The sequence below is a fragment of the Enhydra lutris genome, unplaced genomic scaffold (genome assembly GCF_002288905.1).
Source record: "Enhydra lutris kenyoni isolate GAN:26980312 unplaced genomic scaffold, ASM228890v2 scaffoldscaffold10, whole genome shotgun sequence".
NCBI lineage: Eukaryota > Metazoa > Chordata > Mammalia > Carnivora > Mustelidae > Enhydra > Enhydra lutris.
In genome coordinates this window covers 777,338-794,070 of record NW_019154094.1, presented here as the reverse complement: position 1 = coordinate 794,070, position 16,733 = coordinate 777,338, and the positions used below count along the sequence as shown (strand labels likewise).

Below are 16,733 nucleotides of genomic sequence, written 5' to 3'. Positions count from 1 at the left end.
TAGGCTCTGCCTCTTAGCTGTGTGACCTCAGGGGAAGGTCTGCATCTCTCTGAGCCTCAATTTCCTCATATGTAAGACAGGAACTATATTACCCACTTCACGGGGCTTTGATGATAATGCCATGTTTTTAGAGTACTCAGCTCAGCACTTGGCACACAGCAAGCCCTTGATCAAATGTGCCTCTTACTGCTGTTGAGGCTGCCACCATGTTCACTACTGTTGCCCAGCCATCTGGGATTTGGAGAATGGAGCCCAACACTTGCCAGGGAGGAGAAATGGGGTCCCATTCTCTGTCTGCGGAATCATCCGAGCCCCTCTGTGGATACCAACCCAGGTCACCACTGGACACCAGCCCAGAGCTAATGTTACCTTTCAGAAACCCAAGCTGGGCTGTACAGACAGACTGGGGCCATTGGAAAGTGCCCAGGACTTTGGGGTCAGACAGGACGGGTTTGTTCAAATCCCAGCTCCCCCACTGTCTCCCTGTCTCCTTCCCACCTCCAGCCTGAGACTCCCCAGCTGGCGGGCCTCAGCCACCAGGCATGGTCTGGGCTGGCTAGCCAACCCCTGGTCCAAGCAGGGAGGGTGAAGCCCTGGGACACCAAGGACCATAGATCTCTCCAGCATCCAGCAAAAACATCAGCCAGTACGGGGCTTAACACAACCCTCACTGCCAACTCTGGGGGCCCAGGAGGGCATCTCCTCTTCTCATAAAGGGGGATTTGAAGGCTCTGTGCCTACCATGGGTGGGTAGAGGGGCCATGAAGGCAGCCAGAACACAAGCGTAAAGTCCATGAGTGAGACGATGTCCGGTGACTCCAATCAACCCTAGGAGACGGCCTCAGCAGTCCTGATGGGGAGGGGTTTCTTCTTGAGGTCCCTTTCCACGGATACCCAGAGAGGATACTCCCAGGACTCCGAGGCGAGCACTGAAAAAAATGCGCTCACACGCTGCGACCGTCGGAGACACGCCCACATCCCCCCTAGACTGGCGTCCGGAACCCGCAGCCGCCGCTGGGGTTCCGGGGCTTCCTGGCCGCGGCCGGGCACAGACAGACTTTCTCTGGCACACTGCGGGCACCCGCGCCAGGCGCCTCGGGTTACCGCGCAGCGCTGCGGCCGCGCTCCGGTTACCGCCCCTCGCGCTCACTCACCTCGCAGGTCTCGGCCTCCCGCCCTCGGTCCCGATCCGCCCGCACCGCAACCTCGGCTCTGACCGCGCCGTCCCGCAGTCTGGCCCTTTAACCCCGCCCGGTCGAGTCTCGAGGCCCGCCCCCGGCCCGCCCCCGGCCTGGCCAGCCTCTGGGCGGGGACCAAGGCTGGGCCCCCAGAGATGGAGAGAACCAGACACAGAGACGTGGAGGCATGGAGAACGTCAGAGAGGGAAAGGAACAGAGCCAGAGATGGTGAGACTGACAGGTGGAGAGATGGAAAGACACAGGCAGAGACAGCGGAAGAGACGTGTGGAGATGCAAAGACTTGGACACCCAGCAGCCCGACACCATCATATTCCCTGCCCCTCTGCTGGTGCCTGGCTCTAGTTATTGCCCAGATCCCCCTGTGGCCCGCTCCTTAACACCCCGCTTCTACACCAGTACCCCGCAAAGCTCCCACCTCAGGATCTGCTCCCAAGCTTGGAAAGGGGTCCCTAAGTCAGCAACCCCGAGGCCCCACCAGGCTCCCAGGAATCCTCAGACTCCATTGGCCTTTGGGAGCCAGCCCTTATGTTCCCTCTGGATCCAATCCACCCTCCTGGGGCTGCTTCCTCCAGGATGACCTCCAGCCTCACCAAGGAGCACCAGACACTGGTCCTGCTCCTCCCACCCCACCCACCCACTGTCAGCCAACTTGACCATCCCTCTAGGATGTTGTCCTTGGCCAGTTTATCTGCTCCAGATGGGTCCAGACAGGGTCAGCCCCACCCCTGGATGTGAAACAGAGATACCATTTCTGGTTCGGTGGGTGGATGGTTGGATGGGTGGCTGATCTGGGCAAATGGGCCGACAGATGGAAGGATTCACAGCTGGCCTTTGGCTCTCCACTGCCTCCCCAGGGCCAAAAGATCTTGCACATACTTGATACCCAGGAAATAGCTGTCAAAGGGAAAAAAAAAAAAAAAAAAAAAACCCACGGGAGACTGAAGAGATCAAAGACTCCAGCCATAACTGCCATCTCATCTGGAGAAACTAAGGCAAATGTTGTGGGCTAGAGGAGAGGCATGACTGGCTGGGGTCAGTCAAGGATCAGGTCAGACACTGAGAAGCCTGAACCCCTGAGAAACATCACCCTCCTCCCAGTGAGTTCCAAAGCCAAAACCACAGCAAACCATAAAGAAGCTGAAGGAAGGACAGGGAAATTCAGATTTTTTTTTCCCCAGGATGATCATTCCAAAGCCTTTTGACTGGTCAGAAATAAATTACTGATTATAGACTACAGATGAGCCGTCCTTCATTTCAGGGAAGTCTAATCTTGGGGCTGGTTAGCCTGGGGGATGGGGCCAAGTGGCGGAGCAGACCCTGAGCAGTGTTAGTGTCTCAAAGGACAGAGCCAGGGGCCAGGACCACACACAAAACAACGCAGCTAGTGGTTAGACATGCACTCCGGAGACAGAGGGTTCAAATGACTCCCTCAGCTACTCTCTGTGTGTCCATCTCAGAGGATGGCTGTAATGTTTTAGGGGAACAGTTGCCACCCATGGCAATTCTGTCCCCCAGGAGACAGTTTGACAATGTCTAGAGACACTTTGGCCACCACACCTGGATGCTGGGGTACTGCTGGCATCTAGTGGGTAAAGCCAGGGATGCTGCGAAAAGTCCTACAATGCACACACTGAGAATGTGCCCCTCACAAAAGAGAATGACCCAGCCCCAATGTCCACAACAGTGAGGCTGAGAAACCCCGCTTCGAGGTATAGGGAGCATTTTTGTATTTGAGCACACAGTAAGTGCTAGGTATGTGTGGACTATTATTAACCACCATAGAGTTTCCAGCCTTCTGCATCACCAGCAAATCCTGATGGCTAGCTCCATGCTCTGCATGCCCTTGTTCAGAGAAAGCAATGGCTTCGCAGCCCCGTCCATGCGCAAGTTTCAATCAGGCAAGTCCTGCTTTAGCTGACTCTGTCTCCCCCTGAGACCAGGGTCTCCTTGACGGTGAGACCCCAGGCTCAACTCATCAGGGCTAGGCAACACTTGGTTTAGAATAAATCCCTGCAGTTGGAAGGACCTGCTGTGGAAAGACCCAAGCATGGTTCTAGGTGCTGGGAACATGACAGAGAATAAAAACAGACCCAGTCCTTGCCCTTGTGGATTGGAGGCTTAAGCAGGGAAAAGAGAAAGAAACATATCCAGCAGGAAGTTTCCCTTCCCCAGTGAAGGGATGTAACAGGGTTTTGCAACGAGGCAGAGGGGAAGCTGCTATCTGAGTTGGGTGTCAGGTGGCCAGCTGAAACCTGAAACACAAGAATAAATGTTGAGTCACATGGTACACCTTAAATTTTTGTCAGTTACACCTTAATGAAGCTGGGGGAAGAAAGGATGGGATGAATGAATGAAGAAATGTATTTTCACAAGTCTGAACCACACAGAAAATACTCTGGCTGGTCCCCAAAGACCGATACAAGTGTCTGAAGTCTAATGTAAATTATGTTGGCCTGGTAATTTTAGATGGCACATGGAGGAACACTTTCGATCCATTTTCTATTTTATGTATTTATGTGAAATGAGAGATTTGCTTTGATTCATAGAAGAAAAAAATAGACTCACCCTAGATATCAAATCTATAGCCTTGTGGATATAATAATAGTTATATAAATTTTACTTTAAAATAAATCAGGTTTGGGGTGCCTGGATGGCTCAGTTGTTAAGCGTCTACCTTCAGCTCAGGTCATGATCCCAGCATCCTGGGATGGAGCCCCGCATCAGGCCCCCTGCTCAGGGGGAAGCCTGCTTCTCCCTCTCCCTATGCCCTGCTTGTGTTTCTCCTCTATCTCTCTCTCTCTCCCTGCCAAATAAATATCTTTTTAAAAATAAAACAAAATAAATAAGGCTTGGGGTGTATGGGTGGCTCAGTTGATTAAGGGTCTGCCTTTGGCTCAGGTCATGATCCTGGAGTCCTGGGATTGAGCCAGGAATTAAGCGGGGGGGGGGGGGGGGGGGGTGCTGCTCAGGGGGGAGTCTGCTTCTCCCTCTTCCTCTGCCCCTCCCACCCCCTTGTGCCTGTGCTCACTCAAACAAATAAATAAAATCTTTTTAAAAAATAAAATAAGGCTTTAGAGGAAGACCACTAAAAGAAAACTATTAAGTAATAAAAGGTAATACGTAGATAGAGCAAAACCGGTGGCAGAAGATTGGGAATGACTAAAATTTCAGTATCAGAAGCCATCTGTCTGGATTAAGACAAAGATGAAGGACAAAGCCAGAGTCCCAAATTCAAGTTTGGGAACTCTTAGGCACCAATCTCTTCCAAATTCCAGAAGACAAGACACAGCGGGGCTCGAAACTTTGAGGGAATTTTAAAAGCCAGCGTAAGACGCCCACTTGTCCTGGCAGGTGACAAAGTTGGCTGATGTCTTTATCCCTTTTCCATCTCAGGCATATTCCCTCACTGGGTGCTGGGCCCTCTTTGAAGGTGAGAGGAGGTAGCATTTCTAAGGGAAGAAGAGGCAATACAAATAATTAAAGCTGTGCTGTTTGGAGGAGGCAGAAGGGAAGGCTACGTGAAGGATGTGACATCTGAGCTGGGACTGGAGGGAGAGGTTGGATTTCAACAGATGCAGGAGAGGGGGTGGGGCTTGGGCTCAGAGAAACCCGAGGGTGTGTCTGGGCAGGTGGCTCTCTCTAGCCCTGGGGTGTGAGAGACGAGGAGGGGTGCAGGAGAGAAAGGCCTTGAAAATCAGCCCAAGTGGCTGAGAGTTGATCTGGCAGGCAATGGGGAGCCCTGGATGGTGCGTGAGCAGGAGAGGAGCCCCCTTTAATGGCTGTTTTAAAGCACAGTGGAGCTTATTGATTTTGTCAGGGATGTGGGGTTTTTTTAAAGATTAATTTATTTATTTCAGAGAGAGTGAGAGAGTGCATGAGTAGTAGGGAGGGGCAGAGGAAGAAGAGAAGTAGACTCCCTGCTGGCTGCAGAGTTCGACACGGGGCTGGATCCCCGGACCCTGAGGTGAGCCAAAATCAAGAGTTGGATGTTCAATGGACTGAGCCACCCAGGCACCCCAGGGATGTGGACTTTTTAGGGATGTGAAGGACATCTGCTTTGGTGCCTGGCTGGATGTGGGGTTTCGGGTGGCAGAGGAGGAGAAGAAAAGAGGAGTGGGTAACAGCTCAGTGTCTCTGCCCTCAGAGAGATAGGGACAAGGAAGGAGGAGCAAGTTGAAGGGCCCAGTAGGCTTCCTGGCTGTTAGCTTGGGCAGGTCATGTGGCTACTGTAAGCCCCCATATTTGTACAGATAAAACGGAGGCGATGATCGCAAGATGAAGTGGGGTTTGCGGGGTGCTCGGCCCCAGGCTTGGTACAGACCATGGGCTGGACGGACATCAAACACTTGGAGCGTGTGGTTGGATTTGGGCGATCCCAACAGTTCTCAACTGGGGCAGATTATCCCCCTAGGGGACATTTGGCAATGCCCGGAGATACTTCTGGCCGTCACATTGTAGAGGGGGAGGACCAACTGGCATCTAGTCAGCAGAGGCCAGGGGTGCAGCTGAACATCCTACAATGCACAGCCCAGCCCCCACCACAGAGAATGATCCCGCCCCAGGTATCAGTTGTGCTGAAGCCGAGACACCCTGTCTGCCAAGGAGAGGCACTGGGGAGGCAGCTGGGCCCATCAGGAGAAGTGCATCTCTGAGTCACCTGTCCTGGGAGGACATGGATGCCCAGCGAGTAGGTCAGTGAGGTCACCTGGGAGGAGGTGAACAGAGAATGCGTTGACAGAAGCATGGATCACAGCTGCGTTTAGAGAGAGGGCAGGCAGAGGCATGAAGCTGGAGGGAGAGATGAGCCACATCTGGGAGGTTGAGGAAGAATGGCCTGTGCCCAGAGGGCAAGGGGCCCAGGGCCTGGGAAGGGCAAGGGCTCCGTGGTTCCCAGGCACCAGAGTCCTCAGCCTGGTAGCAACCAACAAGCTGTAATCGAAGTGGGAGGGTGAGACATAGAAGCGGTGGCCAGGTTAGGGAGATGGTCCCAGAAAAACGTGTGCAAGTGGACAAAGGAGGAGCATGGCAGGAGTGAGGGGAAGAGTTTTTCCTGGGCCTCCAGAAGCTCACAGCAGACTTTTGGGGGGCAGAGACAAAAAGAAGAGCAGTTTCCTCCAACACTGTTGGTGAAGACGTAAAATGGTGCAGCCACGATGAAAAACAGTTTAGCAGTTCCTCAAAAAGCTAAACATAGAATTACCATATGAGCCAGTGATTCCGCTTCTAAGTATATAACCAAAAGAAGTGAAAACAGAGACTCAGTGTCCCTGTATGTGCATATGTCCACACAGATTCAGAGCAACACGATTCACAGTCACCAAAAGGTGGAAACAACCCAAGTATCCATCAACGGAGAAATAAACAAATGTGGTCCATCCATATGGTGGAATATTACTCAGTCATAAAAAAGAACGAGGCCCTGACACATGCTACCCCATGGGTGAGCCTCAAAAGCATCATGCTGAGTGAAGGAAGCCAGACACAAAAGGTCATGCATTGTATAACTGCATTTCTGTGAAATGACCAGAAGATGTAAATCCATAGAGACAGAGCACATCAGGGATGACTGGTGACAGGGGGACAGGGGCAGTGAGGAGTAAAGCCCATATCCAAGGAGAATGAGTGCAGGAACTCCTCTTGGGATGATGGAAAAATTTTGGAACTAGACAGCGGTGATATGGTTGCACAATATTTGTGAATGTACTAATGCCACCGAACTATACACTTCAAGAGGGTTAACTTTATATTATGTGAATTTCACCTCAGTAAAAAAGAGAGAGCCAGCAAGAAACAGAACACTAATTTGAAAAGTGTTTAATAAAAGCACTATTTCAAAAAGATAGTACAGCCAGGAGCCATTACCATCCCAGAGCCCTGGGACCTGGGGCTACAGGGCAAAAGCAGTTGCTAGAACCTGGACTTGATAGGGCTATTTGCAGAGAGAGGACTGCCTGGCAAAAGCTGTTGGTTGAGGGGCACAGGCAGCCTGCATGGACCACACAGGGAGGAGATGAGATACTAATACCCTGACCTCAGTCTCCTATCTCCCTCCAGTGCCTGCTGTGACTCCCTATTGGTTGAACCCAACTGGAAGCCATAAGGCAAAGGTTGAGTGGTCCATTCAAGTCAGCCTCCCAGGACACAAAATAGGGGGCAGAAGGGTGGGGACAAGGCAGGAGATAATTCAAGGTTTGGAGCAAAGACCAGAGCAGTTCAGGGATGTGGTGTGAATGGAGCAGCAAACACCTTCCAACTCATCACTCACCACACTCTTGCTCACTGCCACTTGCAACCATCTTGCCAAACCCTTCAAGGCCATCTCTCTCCCCCTCAAAGCCTTTGCACATGCTGTTCCCTCCGCCTGGAATTCTCTTCCCTCTCCCCTGCTCTGCTAACTCCTACTTCTCCTTCAGGTATCAGCTCAAAGGCCATGTTCTCTGAGGGCTTCCCTAACTTCTGAGCTCAGTTCAAGCTCACGCTCCATGCAGCCACAGCCCTGTGCATCCTCTGTCACAGCAAACTCGCTCTTGGAACGGTGTGTTTAGCTGGGAGCTCTGTGCATGTAGACAGCCTCTTGCTCACTCCCTGCCTTTTTCCCCAGCCCCGGAGAGCACAGATCACATGTTCATTCAGCAAACACCAAGCTCCCAGGAAGTACCAGACGTTGTTCTACAGTGGAGATGCAATAAAGCATAACTAGAAACACATAAGCAAAAAGCTTATTTTATGGGATGTGCGCTGTGGAGGACAATCTAGGGAGGCAAGGGGATGAGGAAGACCTCTGAGGTGCTCTTTGAGCAGAGACCAGAGGCTGGACCGTGCCTGAAGAAACAGCCAAGAGCCCAGTGAGACCGGAGCCGAGTGAGGGATGGAGAGAGTAGGAGGACACAGGGGCTGGAAGGTGACCGGACGGATTGTGCCCCTAGGAGGCACTTCGAGTTTTCCTCTGGAGAATGGGCGCCACAGACGGTTCCCAGCTGGGGAGGATGCTGACTGCGCAGGGGCCTGACTGGGATTTTCCCGGTTCCCTCCGGCTCTGATGAGCCGACGAAAGGGGGCGCCAGAGCGGCGGGAGGAGCCGGAGGAGGAGCCGCCCTGGAGGGACCGCGCTGTGAAAGGTATTAGGATTGGGGGTTTGTTTAGAGGTGACGGGACTTGCCGACAGGCGGAATGTGGGTGTGAGAGGAGGGAAGGCAGGGGTGACGCCAAGGGTTTGGGCCTGGGCCACATCTAGGCTGGCATTTTCGATGGAGAAATGGAGACTAACTTGGGGAGAAGAAGGGGGGGGGGGATGGAGAGAAAGACGGCAAATGGGAAGAGAGGGAAAAGGGGAGATGGTCGCAATAAGGAGCCAGGCGGGTGCAGGACACCCCCTCGGGGCGGGCGGCAGGAGGAGAGGCCCTGGTCTTCAAAAACTAGAGAGATGGACAGCACGCTCCCAGAATTGGGGATTGCTGCTGGGGAGAGCAGGGAGCACCGAGGGGCAAAGACAATGCTGGGGGGGCGGGGTCGTGAAGGGGAATGCGAACAAGATTACTTCTCACCAGGTATGGCTAGGAAAGTGTCCTTCCTGGACTCTGCCTGGAGCGACCCAGGCCCCTCCCTTCCTCCACACGCACCTGTCTCCATTTCCCCCCAGTTGGTGGGGGATTAATCTCCACCTCCCCCTACCAGGGCCCAAGGACGCGGGATTTGCGGATTGGAAGCTAAAAGGTACTGCTGGCATCAATGATACCTCTGTCCGACTTCCCCTCAGCCAATTAGAATCCACCTTCCTACGCCTCAGTCAATTAAATGTTCTCTAGCCCTCGGCCAATCAGACTCTGCCTTCCCTTCTTTCAGTCAATCAGACGCTCCTCTCCCGCTTCACAGACAACTAAATTCCACGTTCGTGCTCCCTGGCCCACTGAACTACTCCTTCCTCCACCAATCGGGCGCGGCCCTCCCCACATACCTCACCCTATCAGAAACAACTCTTTTGTCCGTCAGCCAATAAGAAAGCCCCGTTAGAAGAAGCCTGGGGGGGGTCTAGACCAGAGTCCACCACTTACCTGCTGTATGGCCTGGAGTACAGCTCTTAGCATCTCTGTGCCTCTTTCTTCTCAACCGTAAAATCATCTTCCTTCCCTCTTGGGGTGGGCCTGAGGCTGCCACCTGAAAGCGATCTCTTCCTAAAAATATGTTGTGTAAATGTGTATTATTATTTCTCCTCCCTCCCTCAAATCCCCCAAAGCTGTTTCCTACGATGGAACTCCCTTCCCTGCCAGACCATCCCATTTATCCTTCAAAACCCAATCCCTCTTCCAGGAACTTGTCTATGCCCCCTTCCCAAGCTGTACCCCAGCTACCCCTCTGGCTCTTCTAGCTAACCTAGTCACGACCATGTAGGGCAGAGAGTCTAGCTGAAATTGTCCCCTCCGCCCACCCCCCACCCGCACCTCCCCGCTGCTGGGACCCTCAGAGCCCAGAGCTTGGAAATTTGGGGGCCACAGAATCTCCCACCATGAGGGTGGGCACAAAATGCTGGTGTCATTTGAATACCTGCTGACCAACCGCGTCAATGAACAAATCAGTTTCAATATGGATCAGCTGCAGGGGAAGCCCAGCATTGGACTTGGTGGAATCATTAAATTCCTTAAAATCATGTGCAAAATCGTGCATTTATCTTTTCAGGAGAGACTTGGAGCTAGAGCTTTCACTAGATTGGGGATGGGGGGAGTTAAGAACTTTCTTGGAAAATTGGAGTCCCGTGTTGCCTGGGTGGCTCAGTTGGTTGAGCAACTGCCTTCAGCTCAGGTCATGATCCTAGAGTCACTGGATCGAGTCCCGCATCGTGCTCCCAGCTCCACAGGGAGTCTGCTTCTCCCTCTGACATTCTCCTTTCTCGTGATCTTTCTCAATCTCTCTCTCTCTCTCTCTCTCAAATAAATAAATAATAAAATAAAATAAAATTGGAGTCCCAGAGATAGGCAGTAGCTTGCCCAAAGTCACACAGCCTGGTAGGAACAGAGTCAGGAATTTAGCCCTTGGGGCCCATCGGAGGAGCCTCCCGGGACTTGGAGGCTGAGTATAAAAAGGTATTTAACCTCATGATCCAGTTTAGGGGGAAGAAAATTCATGTTTATTAAGAAGCCCAGGGCGCCTGGGTGGCTCAGTGGGTTAAGCCTCTGCCTTCAGCTCAGGTCATGATCTCAGGGTCCTGGGATCGAGCCCCGCATCCCGGCTCTCTGCTCAGCAGGGAGCCTGCTTCCTCCTCTCTCTCTCTCTGTTTGTGATCTCTGTCAAATAAATAAATAAAATCTTAAAAAAAAAAAAAGAAGAAGAAGAAGAAGAAGCCCAACGGTCAGTCAGTTGACAGACATTTTGTGAACACCTGAATGCTATGTGCCAGGCACTGGTCTCAGCCCTGGGGATGCAGCCCCGAGCAAGACAAGTCCCTGCTCCCATGGAGTTTCCCTCCAAGTGGGGGAGGCAACAATAAATAAATAAATGCATACATAAGATAAATAAACAAATGACTAAGATACTGTCAGGTAAGGGTCTTGGTAAATAGAATGAGCTCACAAGGAGGGACTGGGAACCTAGTTTACGCAGGGTGGTCAGGGCTAGGCTTCTAGGAGGAAGTAATGAGTGATCCCTGAATGATAGGAAGACATGAACTGGAACATTCCAAGCAAAGTGAGCAGCAAGTACAAAGGCCGTAAGGTGGAATGAAGGTCGCATCGTCAAGAAGAAAGAGGCCAGTGGGCTGGACTGAGGAACCCATGAGGAGAGGAGATTAGAAGGGCTGGTAGAAGCCAGAGTCTGAAAGTTCTAGTGTATGCACCGCAGAAAGGAGAGGGAAGGGAGAAGGGTGCCCCACAACAGAGGGACCAGTAGGAGACGATGCCTGGAAGCAAGGAAAGTGCCTGGCCTGTGCCTGTTTGGGGCACCGGAAGTCACCCTGCCTCCTGCTGTGCTGATATAAACTATAGACCAGAAAGGAGGAGTGAGTGGGTTGGGGCAAAGGTGACCTCCACCAGGGAACCAGTTGTGGTTCATGACCACAGGCTACCCCAGGCTGATTCAGCAAGATTCTGTGTTATCAAAGTTCAGCTCCCCAAACAGCAAAGCAACCTAGCAGCAAATTGCCCCCCACCCCAGAGGACCTCCCTTAGAAATTTCTCCTCGCTAGCTTCCAGAAAGATTAAGCTTCAGAAAATTTCTCAAAAATGCTTGTAGGGGGGCGCCTGGGTGGCTCAGTGGGTTAAGCCTCTGCCTTCGGCTCAGGTCATGATCTCAGGGTCCTGGGATCGAGTCCCGCATCGGGCTCTCTGCTCAGCAGGGAGCCTGCTTCTCCCTCTCTCTGCCTGCCTCTCTGCCTACTTGTGATCTCTGTCTGTCAAATAAATAAATAAAATCTTTAAAAAAAAAAATGCTTGTGGGACGCCTGGGTGGCTCAGTTGGTTGAGCGGCTGCCTTCGGCTCAGGTCATGATCCCGGTGTCCTGGGATCGAGTTCCGCATCGGGCTCCTTGCTCGGTGGGGAGCCTGCTTCTCCCTCTGCCTCTGCCTGCCGCTCTGTCTGCCTGTGCTCACTCTCTCTGACAAATAAATAAATAAAATCTTTAAAAAAAAAATGCTTGTAGGGTGGAGCCAGTCACCAACCACTGTGTGACTTTTGGCAAGTTACTTCACACCCCCAAGCCTCAGTCGACCACGTTCTTGTTTGTTCGAGCCTTCATAAATCAAAGGCATAATATAGGCACCTTCCTCTGCCTACAGTATCATGTTGAGTCTCCACAATAAAGGAAGGACTTGGATTAAGATCATTTATAGGTAGAGAGGTGGAGGCTCAGAGGAAGGAAGCAACTTGCCCAAGTTGGGAGGTAAACCCCGATCTGTCAGAGTTCAGAGATGCAAAGACTATGAGGGGCCCAATCCTAAGCCCTTCCTTAGCAAGTGTCCAGCACTCAGTGGTCACTAAGCAGACAGGGAATAATCTGATGGCCATTAGCCTCAGGATGGTGTGGGGCCACCTCTCCCAACCTCAGTTTCCTTGGCTGCCAAATGGGGACTTAGAATTCTTCACTTTGAATTCTCTCTTCACTGGCTTTGTGAGGCAACAGAGATAGAAAGTATTTGATGGTCCCTCAAAAAGTTAAACATAGGAGCGGCTGGGTGGCTCAGTGGGTTAAGCCTCTGCCTTCGGCTTAGGTCATGATCCCAGAGTCCTGGGATGGAGTCCCGCATCAGGCTCTCTGCTCAGCAGGGGGCCTGCTTCCTCCTCTCTCTCTGCCTGCTGCTCTGCCTGCTTGTGATCTCTCTATTTGTCAAATAAATAAATAAATAAGTCTTTTAAAAAATTAAGTTAAACATAGAGGTACCATATGACCCAGCAATCCCACTCCTAGGTAGAGACCCCAAAGAATTGAAAACAATATTCAAACAAGTACAAGTACACACATATTCACAGCAGCACTCTTCACAAAAACCAAAAGTGGAAACACCCCAAATGTCAATGAAATTATGAACAGGTAAGCAAAATGTCCTATGTACACACAATGGCATGTCATTCAGCTGTAAAAAGGATCAGAGCCCTGACACACACCACGAAGGTGAACCTCAGAAACATTACACTGAATGAAAGAAGCCAGTCACCAAAGTCACATAATGTATGATCCCTTTTATATGGAATGTCCAGAATAGGTCATTCTTAGAGACAAAAAGCAGAGCGGTGGTTGGCAGGGGCTGAGGGGAGGGGAAATGGGAAGTGATTACATAATCCGTACAGAGTTTCCGTCGGGGGTGATGAAAATGTTCTGGAACCAGATAGAGGTGATGGTTGCACAACACTGTAAATGTACTAAATGCCCCAGAACTATTCTCTTTAAAATGATGATTTTACATTACATGAATTTCACCACAATAATAAATACATGGTAAATAAATAAATAGTGGGAAGCGGGTTGATACAATTTTATATCACTGATTCCTTTGCTAAGGCCATGAGATAAGCACATTATTATTGCTGTTTTAGAGTTAGAGAAATCAAGGCACAGAGAGGGGAGGTGCTCTACCTAGGGAGTGGGGAAGACTGAATGGGTCGTGGGGTCTCCCTGACCTTGGGGAAGACTGAATGGGTCCTGGGGTCTCCCTGACCTCAAGCAGGTCCCACTCCTCTGCCTGGGAGCCATGCAGGTGACAGACACCCACACTGAGTTTACTATCCTTGAGTACAGGTGACCCAGCCGGAGGGCAGACAGCAGAACCCAGGATATTGGCCAGCTTGACCTGATTCTTTTTTCCTGGCCCAGGAGGAGACAGCAAGGAGGCCCAGGGCCAAGGAGCTGTCCTTTGTTCAGAGAGAAAACCTGTTATTATCACCTCTCTATGCCCAGTCACATGCCGAATGCTCTAAGAAGACTCAATCCTGGAGCCAGCCCTCTAGAAGCTCCCAGTCTGGAGAGTACATTGTTGGACACAGACACTCCCAACAGCTCAGTATCAGGGCTCAGCCAAAGAAAGGAGCCCAGAGCTGGAAAAGCCAAGAGGAGAGAGCCAGAGGAGAAGGGAAGTCCTCCTGGAAACCAGGATATTGGAGATAGGTCTTGAAGAATGTATAGGAGTCCACCAGATCAAATGAAAAAGTTTTACTAGTGGGAAAGCAAAGAGATATAAGCCCTGGGGAGGAGAGATTGGTAATCTCTGGCAAAATTGTATGCTCATTTATCCACTTAGGGGAATATATCCCAAAACTCCCTTGCAAAACTAAGAAAAAGATAAATGAACATGGCTTTTCACAACAGCACTATTGAAAATATCAAAATATAGGGGCGCCTGGGTGACTGAGTGGGTTAAGCCTCTGCCTTCGGCTCAGGTCACGATCCCAGGGTCCTGGGATCAAGCCCCACATCAGGCTCTCTGCTCAGCAGGGAGCCTGCTTCCTCCTCTCTCTCTGCCTGCTTCTCTGCCTACTTGTGATCTCTGTCTGTCAAATAAATAAATTGTAAAAAAATCTTTAAAAAAAAAAGAAAATATCAAAATATCAAAAATATCAAAATGCTGGAGTACCTGGGTGGCTCAGGTGGTTAAACACCTGCCTTTGGCTCAGATCAGGATCTCAGGGTCCTGGGATCGACGCCCGCGTTGGGCTCCCTGCTCAGCAGGGCAATCTGCTTCTCCCCCTCCCCCTGCTCATGCTCTCTCTCTCTCACTCACTCTATCTTTCAAATAAATACATAAATAAAATCTTTTTAAAAACTATATCAGAAGACTGGAAATAGCCCTTAAGCCCATCAATAGGGTATGGTTGAATAAACCAAGTCACAGCCACATGTTGGGATCCTACAAAGCTGTAAAAAGGAATAAGGATTATCTCTTTATTCTGGCATGAAGAGATCTCCAGGAAACAGTGTTAAGTGGAAAGAAATATATATTATATATACTAGTGACAGTAATATAGATATATATAGTGTTTTTAAAATGGAACAATAAGGGTGTTTGGGTGGCTCAGTGGGTTAAAGCTCAGGTCATGATCTTAGGGTCCTGGGATCGAGCCCCAAATTGGGCTCTCTGCTCAGCAGGGAGCCTGCTTCGCTTCCCCTCTCTCTGCCTGCCTCTCTGCCTACTTGTGATCTCTGTCTGTCAAATAAATAAATAAAATCTTTAAAAAAATAATAAATAAAATGGAACCATAGATCATGAAAAAATTATAAATGATTACATGAGGAGGAGGGAAAGAACATGATGAAAGGTAAATGAGTAGAAGCTAGATGTTTCTCTATATATCTTGTTTTGCAGATTTGACTTTAGAACTATGCAAATATCTCACATAATTCTAAGGCAATATTAGACTTAAAAAATAATCCCTTCACTTCACACCCATTCGGATGGCTATTATAAAAAAGAAAATAACAAATGTCAGCAAAAGTGTAGAGAAATTGGAACTCTTGTGAACCACTGGTGGGAACGTAAAATGGGGCAGCCGCTGTGGAAAACAGTTTGGCAGGTTCTTAAAAAAATTAAACATACAATTACCACATCATCCAGCAATTCCACTTCTGGGTATATACCCAAAAGAAATGAAAGTGGGAACTCAACTCAAACAGATATTTGTACACTCACGTTCACAGCAGCACTACTCACAATAGCCCAAAGTGGAAACAACCCAAATGTCCATCAGCGAATGAATGGATAAACAAAATATGGTCTATCTGTACAACAGAATATTGTTCAGCCTGGACAAGGAAAAAACAGGGGCACCTGTGTGGCTCAGGATTAAGCATCCAATTCACAATTTTGGCTCAGATCATGATCTCATGGTCGTGAGATCGAGCCCCCAGTCAGGCTCCACGCCAGGCATGGAGCCTGCTTGGGATTTTCTCTCCTCATTCTTTCTCTCTCTCTCACTCTGCCCCTCCACCACCCCCCACCCACTCACACCCACACCCTCTCTAACTTTCTCAAAAAATTTAATAAATCAATAAATACTTTAAAAATTAAAAAGAAAAAATGGTAGGGGATTTCCTACTTCTATCCAGTGAAAAGTCCTAGAAACAACTAACCCAGTAGCCATGAGCACCTTTAGCACTTTGATTCCTATCTCTAAGTACCACTTTCCAGTCAAAGGAAGAAGGGCTCCCGGGGAAATGGTTGATTCTCAGGTTTGTGGCAGGAAATGTACAAGATATTCCTGAAATCTCTTGTTACATCATAAAAAAAGAGTCATGTCAAAAGAACTCAGGAGTCAAAGTGAAGAGGCTCCCACTGGCCAAAGGAGGGATAATAATTTGATTATCAGTAATGATAAAAAAAAAAAAAAACTTCAATGTATTCACACATTTCAGTAGTTTAAGTCCATGATTTTGTAAAGATATGGGGGGAGAGGGAAATCTCATTATCTACCTTTGGAGGATGTTAAGGAGCCCAGCAATGACTTTGAAAATGAGGGAAGGAAAGATATCAAGCATTTATCTTGTCTTTCCATGTGAATTGTACCACTGGGTAACCAAGTGGTAGATGAGAAGATGTTTCTCTCTCCAGATGAATTCCAGCTAATAAATGAAGAGAGAATAAATCATCCCAATATCACTCTGTTGTAGCTGCTAATGTGTTAACAGGTCTAGGCGATGATCACCAATGGCAGAGAACGTCACAGAAGAGAGACAGGGGGTGGCAGTTATGGAAGAAATAAGATGGCTCGTGAGTTGACACGTGTCAGTTGAATGATGGGTACCTATGGGGATTCATTATATAATTCTCTCTATTTTTGAATATGTTTGAAATTTTCTGTTCCGAAAATAATGGTTAAAGCCCTTTGCGCTGTGTCATTCTCTCGAAGCAGGATGACAACAGCTAGGAGCCATCGTTTCTCAGTAAATATTCCCCAGGGTGTACCAACATCTGGCCCCATTTACCCCACACTCATTCTTGGCCTCTAGCATAGCGCCGAAGGCTGAACTCACGATTTCACTATAATATGTCCTGTCCTCAGTTACAAAACTCCCTCCTCTCCAGTTTCAGTGCCAGGTGTTGAGAGATTAAATCTCACCTC

General features: G+C 49.6%; 1 protein-coding gene across 6 annotated transcripts in view; it reads right to left on the bottom strand.

Annotated features, from left to right (window-relative positions):
• LOC111143780 (cytochrome P450 4F22) overlaps positions 1-16,733 on the bottom strand; it is a 62,479-nt gene that overhangs the window by 29,147 nt on the left and 16,599 nt on the right. For 5 of the 6 annotated variants that reach the window (XM_022497645.1, XM_022497643.1, XM_022497641.1 and 2 more), the window contains 3 exons: positions 9,251-9,370; positions 1,946-2,093; positions 742-929 (listed from right to left, as the gene is read on the bottom strand). In XM_022497645.1, the coding sequence (XP_022353353.1) occupies positions 742-929; positions 1,946-1,948 (191 nt within the window). In that variant the 5' untranslated portion in view covers positions 1,949-2,093; positions 9,251-9,370. The remainder of the gene's footprint in view (positions 1-741; positions 930-1,945; positions 2,094-9,250; positions 9,371-16,733) is intronic. The other variant, XM_022497647.1, reaches the window with a different exon arrangement.